The 11067-nt window shown below is 46.6% G+C and overlaps 1 protein-coding gene across 1 annotated transcript; it reads right to left on the bottom strand.

Annotated features, from left to right (window-relative positions):
• Positions 1–760: 760 nt before the first annotated feature.
• On the bottom strand, positions 761–5457 carry TMEM213 (transmembrane protein 213). Its single transcript, XM_067745568.1, has 3 exons — positions 5277–5457; positions 1805–1876; positions 761–930 (listed from the first exon to the last, which is right to left on the bottom strand). Exons 1-3 carry the CDS (start codon positions 5419–5421, stop codon positions 761–763), a joined length of 387 nt encoding a protein of 128 aa, XP_067601669.1. The 5' UTR covers positions 5422–5457.
• Between the last annotated feature and the right edge of the window lie 5610 nt (positions 5458–11067).

Genomic DNA, 11067 nt, shown 5'->3' with positions numbered 1-11067 from the left:
ATGGTCAGACGGTGTAGTGAAGGCCAGAACTAGGGTGCCGGCAGGGAGGATGGCTAGGACAGCCATGGGAGATGCATCACAGAAAGAACAAGAGCTGGAGAAGCATCGAACGTGGGCGTGAGGAAGCTGGGGTGTCCAAGGTGAATTTCACATTTTGAAACGACAGTGACACCCTTGACTGAAGTATGGGACAAAGGACAACACCTTGTTTTTGGTGAGAAGGTTCTGAGTTCTGTTTTGAATGTGTTGACTAAAAGACTGAAGCTTATGTTTCTCGCGTACCACACCCTTGGAAGCCAGAAGAAGGCGATGGTTAAACCACAAGCAGTTTTCATGGGGGCCATCTTGAGAAAGGAGATGATCAGGGAGATATCAGATTATAAAGGGCCCAAGTGCTTTTTGAAATTAGGTGTGACGGCAGCAGCACTGATCTTGTCTTCCTTGGACCCCCATTTCCTTCTTCTTTCCCTTTTAAAATTAACTGAAGTTTAAGGGTGAAAAGACTTTGGGAATTCCTTGGAGGTCCAGTGGTTAGGACTCCGAATTTCACTGCCAAGGGCCTGAGTTTGGTCCTTCGTTGGGGAACTAAGATCCCACAAGCCGCACTGCACGGCCAAATCAAAAACAGAAACAAAAGCAAAAACAAACAAAAAAGGATTAAAAGACTTTAAAGTAATGGAAATCACATTAGCGCTATCCCTGCCTGCTATTACCTACAACTTGGTGGTGATTGACATTCTTGGGACAAAGATTCTAAGTCTCATGCTTGCAAGTCCTTGGGCTCATCTGGAGTCAGCTTCATCAGTTTGTCCACACAGAGCAGGATGAGGGTGAGAAACAAGAGACTCCAACCAACGGCAGCCGCGATCCAGCCGTATTCATCCACTCCGGTGTGGCAACACCGGGCTGCTTGTGGGCAGAAGTCGACATCTGGTGGGAAGAGAGAGCGGGAATGACAGCGTCACACCAGCCTCCCCTCCCCCGAGCTCTTCTCTAATATTCATAACATTGAGACCAGTAATAATAGAAGAGCCACCATTTACTAAAGCACGCCGTGTACTAGGCTAAGTGCTCTATACACATTACCTTATTTATTCCTCACAGAGTGATAGGCACAGTTATTCCTGCTGTTTGACATGAAGAAACTGAGGCTGTCACCTGCACAAGGTCACGAGATAGCAGAACTAGAATTCAAACCCAAGCCTGTAGGAGTCCAAAGTCATGTTCATAACCTCTACATGTTATTGCCTATTACCCTCCTTTGTAAGTGCCCAGAAGTAAACACATCTGGTCATCCAATGAAGGCAGAATCAAGGAGGCAAACTTCGAATAAGGCAAACTTCCTGTTAATTAGACACGCATAGCAGTGGTTGCTTTATGAAGCAGTAGGCTCCTTGCCACTGGAAGTCTTCAAATAGAGGATGAACACAAATATGCAAAGGGTACCAAAATGAAGCTCCTGCCTTGGGCATAAGTTGGACTGGCTGATGTCTAGGGTCTTTCCACTTCCAAATTTCTATAAGCATTTGCAGTCAGCGGGGTTTCGACTGCTGTCCTGGGGATGGGCCATTAAAGCCACCTGCACCAAAGAGTGTGAGCTTAGATGGGGACCAAGCCCAAGAGAGCTTTTTAGACGTGCTCTGCAGACAGTTCTGGGGCTGTGAGCAAACCACACCGGTGCACAGGAGGGCCAGGCAGGCGCTCAGCCACCCGATGCCAATGGGCAGAAAGCAAGGAGGCTTAAGTGTCCCTCCCCGCTCCAGGGTGAGCCCTGGGGTTAGGGAGGTTGCCAGGAGAGGCTTACTGGGGCACTGCTCCAGGGTTTCAAGGCCTGGATGGTGGACAGTCAAGGTTGAGTTGCTGCTGCCGCTGGCTTCTGGAAGAAAAGACAGAGGATAGTCTCAGGCACTAGGAGAAGCCATTCTCAGGCATAGAGTTTGCAATCTTTTTTTGAATCAGTAGTGAGTATTATGAAAGTGTTATAGAAGTTCCAGTAGAGGTACATTGAAATTTCATGCAACAAAGCTAACCCTCTGTCGTAGCCTGCACTGTGTCCCCCAGGTTCGTAGGTTGGAGTCCTAACCCATTTTATGGAAATAGGGCTTTACAAAGGCAATTAAGGTTAAATGGTTAAATGAATCCAATATGACTGGTGTCCTTGTAAGAAGGGGAAGAGACACCAGGTATGTGAACTCATAGAGCAAAGACCACATGAAGACCCAGCACAGAGGGGACCATCTATAAGCCAAGGAGAGGGGCCTCAGGAGAAAACAAACCCGGTGATACCCGGAGCCGCCAGAACGGTGAGAAAAGAAGCTTCTGTTGTTTCAGCCACCCAGGCTGTGGTATTTTGTTGGCTAGCAAACTCACACACTCCCCTTTTCCTATCACTCCCGAGTCCCATTCAGAGATGCTTTATCTTCATATCTCATGTCCCTTCCATCACCAGGGGCTCTAAACACTTTCTTTTAGCTGCTTTCCATGCAGATAGGTACATCTATCAACGTTTTTTCTAGTATAAACACAATCACTTAAAAATCTGGAATGTCTTTTCGTAACTAGCTTCAGTTTCCTTCAAAAACTTGAACTAGTAAACATTGAAGTCTGACCTTGATTCTTTATTTATGATGAGTATGATGTTATTACTCAGAGAGAGGGTTTAATAAAAAATTAATTAAACACGCTACAAGCAAGTTGAGAGGTTTCTAGAACATGCAGCACTTAGAATTGTCCCTTGATTAATAAGCAAGGAGCACAGTGATAAAAAGCACTTTAGCAGATATATCAGAGTTTGGGGGGTGGGGAGGGGTTATGGAGAGGAACATAAGGATCCCCAAGGGAGAAAACCATGGCCCACGTTCCCTCTCATCCCTGAGGATAAGAAGGTAGATGATTGGACTTCCCTGGTGGTCCAGTGGTTAAGACTCTGCCTTCCAATGCAGGGGGTGCGGGTTTGATCCCTGGTCAGGGAACTAAGATCCCACATGCCATGGGGTGTGGCCAAAAATTAAAAACAAAAGCAAAAAACAGAAGGTAGATGGTCTCGGTCTCTGTTCAACACGGTGACCACTAACCATTGTGGCTGTTTAAGTTTATTAAAATTAAATGAAAAATGCAGCTACTTGGTCATATCAGCCACACGCCAAGTGCTCAATCACCACATGTGACTAGTGGCCACCATATTGGAAGCACAGCATAGATAATGGAACATTTCCATCATCAAAAGAGTTCTGTTATGGGCTTCCCTGGTAGCGCAGTGGTTGGGAGTCCGCCTGCCGATGCAGGGGACACGGGTTCGTGCCCCGGTCCGGGAAGATCCCACATGCCGCGGAGCAGCTGGGCCCGTGAGCCGTGGCCGCTGAGCCTGCGCGTCCGGAGCCTGTGCTCCGCAACGGGAGAGGCCACAGCAGTGAGAGGCCCACGTACCGCAAAAAAAAGAAAAAGTTTTGTTAGACAATGCTGATCTCGGTAGAGCAAAACCAAGAGACCATTTAAAAGAATCTTTCTGGAAATTATGTTGTTGTTCAATCTACTTCTTTGGGAATGAAAAAAAAAAAGTTTGGAACTCTCCAGGCCCCACTGACTCTAGGTTAATATGTCCTTCAAAATTGCTTGTTGTCACATAGCAGGACGAGTCAGGAGGAAACTTCTGATTTAGCCAAAGCCATGAAATTGCTGCTCAGACTAATTTTATGCCACACACCCCCGGCCACTGCAATGTCCTGCTTAAGTATAGTAATTACCTTGATGCAATCTGATTGTTACTGTAAATAATTTACAGCTAAATGCCTTAGAGCTTGGTCTTTATTTGCTTTGGAAAAATTGATTCCTCAATGTTTTAATTTCCCTTGTTACCCAAATAACTTCCTTGACCCTGACTTTCATCTCCCCTCTACCCTAGAATGGAAGTGGTCCCAGTCTAGAGCTAGTGAATGGAAAAAAACCTAGTTAATGGAATACTAATATTAGGTTCAACCATATGAAATTGGCATTTCTGTAGGTCAAAAATTATTCAGTATCAGAAATTTTATATGGTTCAAACTAAATACCCTGTTACAAATTCTTAAGAATTTAAATATCACCCACCTCCCTCACAAGCAAAGCCAGCCAGGGACTGGTCCCAGTTGGAGTCACTTCCAAAGTAAAGGCTGCTGGCAAGACCCAACCATTCAGTGCAGTTAAATTTGTCAAGTGTTTGAGGCCCTCTCTTAAGCATGGCCAGGTAAACAGAAACCACTCTTATCTGGGGAGGGGTGATTCGGAAAATAAAAGGAATGTGTTAACATTCGTTGAGGGTTTACCATGTGCTATTTTATTAGAAGTTGTTTACATTCAGTAACCTATTTCATCTTTACAACAAGCCTATATATAAGCACTATGATTATCTCCATGTTAGAAATGAGGAAACTGGAGCACAGAGAGGGTAAGTAATTTGCTCAAGGTCACACAGCTAGTAAGTTGTGGAAGCCAGAGTTGAGTTGAGCCTCAGTGGCTTGAGAGCCCACGCTCTGAACCTCCGTAGGAGAGACCGTGAGGATGGGAGAGATAGATACAGCCTGGAGGGGGGACGGCGAGGATTGGTTTCAAGAGACGGAGAATCTGTCTGTCAGAGAGGAGGGCAGACTGTTCTGAGGAGCAAGATCAAAGCCAGAGGCAGAAACCAGGAGCATGAGAATGTGACCGAGGTCCCTGACGTGCAGAGCCCAGCCTGGGAGAGCAAGCCAGGGAGGCCACCTAACATCCCCCTTCAGCCTCCACAAGAAAATCGGGACATAACCCAACATCTCCTGAGCCGGGCAAGGTGGGAGAAGGTTAAACAGCGTACGACAGCTTTGTGTGTTGAGGTTTTGTGAAAGTTGCAAAGGGTGCACAGGGTCAAGGGAGGGACAGAGGTCCTTAGGTGAGAGGAGGGCACGCAAAAGCAGGATGACAGCCACAAAATATGGGTTTGCAACACAATTATGCTGACAAGGAGCCGTTGAGAAACAGCAACCCAAAGATATCATTTTAGGCCAGTTTGGTCCCCTGATGGGAGAGACTCTTTGTGGCAAAGGCCAGCAGAGGTGGCTGCTCCCATACTGGCTGACGCTGGTCTTAAGGTAACTCCCATCCCACCCTACCCTCTCTTGCCTAATCCTTCAGATGAGAAAGTACTGTTTCCTCTTTCCTTTGTGCGGGACCAACCCTAGCCAAGGAATCCTTCTCCCACCTCCTTCTTTCCCCCCTCCCCTCCCTTCCTCTTCCCAGCGTGGCGAGAATAAAGCTCACAGTTCTACCTGCCAAGCAAGCCGGGTGGAAAGAGGCAAAGGCCAGGCTGAGGACCAGGGCGGCCCAGGGCGCAGAGTTGAGGTGCTTCATGCTGAGGAGGGAGGCTTCTGTGATCACGGTCCCCGCAGAGGCAAGCTGAGGGCCGCCTGCCATGCGTCCTGTGTGTGGCCCGTCTGGCAGGAACTTGAAAACAACGCTGGCAGAGGTGAATTTCTGCTCTGTGTTTGGGGGAAAGAGAGGGGGTGGAGCAAAGGGAACTCGGGCTGTCACACCTGGCTCTCACCTCTCCAGGAGGGAAGCCGAGCTACGTTGGCTGGGGGAGGAATGGACGGTGACTCAGTTGGTTCTTCCTTAGCTCACATTTTGTCCCTGCTGAGAAAAAAGAGGACAGGGCAGGAGATCTGTGTCGTGCTGGTTCCTTGAAGATGAGTTTACTGCCTCTTCCACCTTCAGGCATAGGCATCCTATCCAATATTTACCGAGCACCTACTGCGTGCACTACCCTCTGCTCAAGTCTGGAAATACCTGCCCTCCAAGTGCTTTATTACAAACACACATCATTAAAGCACAGAGCAGTGTTTCAGGAGTGAAGGACAAAGCACTTTGCTTCTCAGCAGTAAGAGGCCTCACCTCCTGAAGGCTGCTTCATGAGGAACATGGCATTTGGGTTGGGCCTTGAAGGATGGATAGGGCTTTGACAGGCAAAGAGGAGAAAAAGGCACCGTATGCAGGAGGGACAGGTGAGCAAAGGCCCGGAGGTAAGAGGTGCTCAGAAATCCACTGTGACCAAGAGGCTGAGCATCCGATGTGCCAGTCTGGGCGTGGAGGGTTTGAAACAGTCAGGAGGCCAGAGGGAGGCTTTGTGAAGATTTTGAATTGAGTAGTAACTTGATTGAAGCTCTGCCTCCAGTCTAAGGCATTTGTTGAGTGCCAACCATGTATTGTAAAGGCACCGTCCCAGGCATTTGAGACTCAAAGATGATTAAGATGTGACGCCTCCTCTTGAATCCTACTCAGTACAGCAGTGAGACCAGGCAGTGAAGAAAGAACTGGGAGGCAATATGGTAGGACTCAGTATGGGTATCTTCCCCGGTGATGGGGATATAAAAGAGGGAGGGGGAAGTCTGCCCGAGAGCAGTGGAGGAGAGATTCACAGAGGAAGTGACCTTTGGGCTGGGTATTGAAGTTTGCGTATGCAGGTGGGAGGTGGTGGGCCTTCTGAGTACAAGGAATAGCAGCATGTGTGCACGCTGGCCGGCTACCACGTGTGGATGCGTGTATTATGTTCCTAAATAAGCTTGGGCCTGGCTAAGAGAGTGAGGGATGAGCTTTGAAACTCGTTCAAAGCTCAGTGGAAGTGTTGCAGGAAGGGGGACCCCTTCCAGGGCCCGAGAGTGGGCTCTTGTCTAACACTCAGAAATGAATTGTCCGAGACACACGTGTTGACAAAGCAAGAGACTTTATTGGGAAGGAGTGCCTGGGGGGAAAGCAGGAGGGCAAGGGAACCCAGGAGGACTGCTCTGCCACGTGACTCACAGTCTCAGCTTCGATGTTAAGGGGGATAGTTTCCGGGTTGTTTCTGGCCAATCATCTTGCTTTGCCCATAGTTGGTCTGACTCAGGGTCGTTCCTGGTGGTGCGCATCTCTCAGGCAAGACGGATTCTAGCGTGAGGGCTTCTGGGAGGGTGGCAGGACAGATTTTCTCCTCCCTCCTTTTGGGCCCTCCTGAATTCTTCAGGGTTAGTTTCAGGGATGGTTTCGGTCTACAGTTCCCTAACAGAAGGACGTATAAGCCATGTGTAAGCCCAGAATAAGGATGTCTCATTGTTATACATCAGCCTGGAGGGGGCACTTTTTTCTAATCCGCCCAAACGTACCAATTAATGGTGGCCCTATACTCTTGGATTTGGGGATTGGGGGCAGAAGAGCTTTAAGAAGGCTGATCTTCAGGCTGTGTACAAAAGTCCAGTTTAGGCCTACCACTTGGTTGAATATTCAATGATTACCAAGTAGCTGGTGTATCCAGGCCCTTGGTGTGAGGGAGGGGCTTTGACATGGGTAAGGCTGCAAAGCCCCTGTCCTCAAGGAGCTCAGGGTCCAGTGAGGAAGATGGACAAATAAGTAATGACAACACAGTGAAATAAGTGTGGCGAGGAGGGTTGAGGACTAGTGGATCCTGAGAACATTTCACAATGGAAGTGGCATCTCGACCTGAAACTTGAGAGATGTGTAGTTCGCCAGGCACGGGAGAAGGGACCAGTGTGTGCCTGGTCTCTGAGGCATGACCGTGTGCCCCTTGCCTGGGGAGGAATTACTGTCCTCGGGGCATGGGCTGGGTCGTGGTGTGTCTGGTTAGACTAAGAGGTTGTAAATGGACCTGCATGCCAGACTAAGGAAACTGGACTCTCATCTTATGATTGGGGCACCCTATAAGGAAATTGTAGATGTGGCCACCTTTGTATTTCAGATAAATGGAGGAGAGAGGGCAGGTCTGTATTCAGAGAGATTATCGAAGAGGCTGCTGCAGAAATCCCAGACAGACATCAAAAGAGCCCTGAACTAAGCAGCTGGACTGAGGATAGAGGAGGGGGGGACAGAATCAAGAGGTATTTAGCAGGCCGAATCAACAGAAAGGAATCCAGGAAGAAAGCGTCCAGGATGGAGGCAAGGTTTCCGGCTGGGGTGGCCGTGAGGCCAGTCTGGGCTAGAATCACAGCCTTGCGTTTTATTGGCTGAGGGGCCCTGGGCAGGTTGCTTTATACATCCAAGCCTCAGGTTCCTCATCTGAAGAATAATAGGAGGCGCTCCTATCTCAGGAGTTGTAGTCATGACTTAATGAAGTAATCTACGTGAAGCGCATTGCCCAGTGCCGGCTGACGGCAAGTACTCAGCCCCTGGTAAACATCATTATAATAGAAGGGTAATCGTAAGTAGAAAGTATGGGAGAAAGGCAGTTTTAAGGAAAAATAATGCTGTTTATGTATTCATTTATTTATATCCTGCCTTGGTCCAAAAAGGATTTAAGGAAGCTTACATACATTAATTAAGCTAGGTAAAATAAAAGAAACAAGAAGAAGTGAGGCAAAGAGAAAGTTAGGATAGTAAATATAAGATGGATCCATGAGTGAGTTGAGAGCACAAACATGGCATGCATGTTTTCTAAGCTTTCTGGTAGCCAGTGCCAGGAGGGTCACATGATCACATACGTGATTCATGACCTCACAAGACGGAAACAACAGGGGAAGTACAACTGCTATTCATTAATTCATTATTGAAGTATAGTTGATGTTCAGTGTTTCAGGTGTACAGCAAAGTGATTCAGTTACACGCATATATATATATATTTTTTTTTTCAGATTCTTTTCCATTACAGGTTATTACAAGATATTGAATATAGTTCCTTGTGATATAGTAGGTCCTTGTTGTTTATCTATTTTATATACAGTAGTGTGTATCTGTTAAAAGCACAACTGCTCTTGATACCAAAACCAGATAAATGCTCTTGATACCATTTCCCCTTGGGTGCCCACAGAGATGACATTACTTAATAGGATGAACACTTTCTTTGATTTTTTTTCTCCTATCTTTTTAAAAAAAGATTAATTAATTAATTTATTTTTGGCTGCATTGGGTCTTTGCTGCTGTGTGCGGGCTTTCTCTATTTGTGGCAAGCAGGGGCTACACTTTGTTGCAGTGTGTGGGCTTCTCATTGTGGTGTCTTGTTGTGGAGCATGGGCTCTAGGCACACGGGCTTCAGTAGTTGTGATATGCGGGCTCAGTAGTTGTGGCTTGTGGGCTCTAGAGCACCAGCTCAGTAGTTGCGGCACACGGGCTTAGTTGCTCCGTGGCATGTGGGATCTTCCCAGACCAGAGATTGAACCCGTGTCCCCTGCATTGGCAGGCGGATTCTTAACCACTGCACCACCAGGGAGGTCCCTCTCCTATCTTTTGATCTCTGTTTTCGACATTCTCCTCACAGTACACCCCTCAGTGAGCTTCACAGATTAGGGCTGATTTATCCAAAGGGCAGTGGAGATAACAGCAGTGTGTGTGGTCCACGGGATTTTCAAGGGCCCCCCAAATGTTTGAGACCTGAAAAATGTTCTCAGGTCCAAAATATGAACAACAACAGCAACAAAACCTGTGCAATCCAAAAACTTTATTTCGGGACTTCCCTGGCAGTCCAGTGGTTAGGACTTGGCGCTTCCACTGCAGGGGGCATGGGTTCGATCCCTGGTCGGGAACTAAGATAACATAAGCTGTGGCATAGCCGGAAAAAAAAAAGGAAAAAAATTTATTTCAAAAGCAAAGTTATACAATTCAAACATTTAAACAGAAACAATTTAATGTAGGATGTTGGGTGTATTTTAATAGGTTTGATGTGAGCAGAGCATGTCCCTCCAAAATAGTGAGAGCCTGGGACATAGATTCGAAACAGCCCTGTGTGGGGTTGTTGTAATGGGGGTTTAAAGAGCATGCACCTGTCTAAACTGACAGCATCCTATCAAGTCATACAATGGAAAGTAATTCTGGGAAGCAGTGGATGTGAAGGGGACAGGCAATGATCTGTCCTCTCTCTCTCTCTCTCTCTCTCTCTCTCTCAACACATTGTTAGTTGATTGGGGACTGTTTTGGATTAGGTGTTTGCAAGTCAGTTTAAAGGACACATATTCTCTTATTGACAGATGAAAGGATTTTATTATTCTAAAATAGGATGGACTTGACTGGGGTCTGAGCACTCATTAATTCCCAAAGGAAGGGCCGTGTGGCAACTGTTTTACAGGTGTCACCATTATTAGCTCTCTTTCATTTTAACACGTCTATAACTAGCAACTCCATGCAGGTCGTTACCTCACCTGGTAAATCTTTCATTTTACATCAGATTTCCTTTGGAAAGTATACCAGGAAGTTGCATTGCTTGAAGCTAGACATTCTGCAGGAACTTTCTCAAGATTTTTTTTTTTTTTTTTTAATGGTTGAGACAGGTGTTTGGTTACACATACTTTAAAGTCCAAGTTAAAATGTCTGTGACCAGGCTCCGTGTTGAGGTTGGGGTGGCCTAGAGCATGGGGTTCCAGGGCCCTCACTGCCTCCAATTTTATCTGTTTTCCCTGATATAATTTCATGTGAAAAAGAGAAGGAGGGAGGCAGAGGGTTTCCTGTGCTAAATGATTGAAAACCAGCATTCTGTGGCCTGGAATGGGCTTTGCCTTCCGGAAGGATATTTTATGTTGAGGGAACTTCCTCTGTGATTCTTTTTATTTATTTTTTTATATTTATTTTATTAAAGTATAATTAATTTCTGTTCTACAGCAAAGTGATTCAGATATATATATATATATATATACACACACACACACACACACACACACAATCTTTTTCATATTCTTTTCCATTATGGTTTATCACAGGATATTGAATATAGTTCCCTGTGCTGTACAGTAGGACCTTGTTTATCCATCCTGTATATAATAGTTTGCATCTGCTAATCCCATACTCCCAATGAATCCCTCCCTAACCCTAACCCCCCTTGTGATTCTGATCGCGTCCTCTAACCGCCCCTCCATCTCTGGGAAGAGACCACTGGCTTTGAACTTGGGGCTTTCATTTCCGGTTCATCCACTCTGAGAATCACAGCCCTGACCACGCCTGTGCCTGCTATTCCCTAATTTCTGAGCAGAGATGGGGTCTGCGGCTCTTCCTGCATGCAGCTTTGTCAGGATCCGTTTTCACAAAATAATGTCAGTCTCTAGTTGCTCATGCGACTGGAACATCTAGACCTTCCCCTGAGCAGCACTT

Source organism: Pseudorca crassidens, chromosome 8 (genome assembly GCF_039906515.1).
Source record: "Pseudorca crassidens isolate mPseCra1 chromosome 8, mPseCra1.hap1, whole genome shotgun sequence".
NCBI classification, from domain to species: domain Eukaryota; kingdom Metazoa; phylum Chordata; class Mammalia; order Artiodactyla; family Delphinidae; genus Pseudorca; species Pseudorca crassidens.
Note: the sequence above shows the minus strand (reverse complement) of the source record. Positions and strands in the feature narration are given on the sequence as shown.

Coding starts and splice junctions, on each gene's coding strand:
- TMEM213 (XM_067745568.1), bottom strand. CDS start 5,421: ATGGCAGGCGGCCCTCAGCTTGCCTCTGCGGGGACCGTGATCACAGAA. Junction 1,877..5,276: donor CCACCCGGCTTGCTTGGCAG/GTAGAACTGTGA, acceptor CTTTTCTTCCAG/AAGCCAGCGGCAGCAGCAAC. Junction 931..1,804: donor AACCCTGGAGCAGTGCCCCA/GTAAGCCTCTCC, acceptor TCTTCCCACCAG/ATGTCGACTTCTGCCCACAA.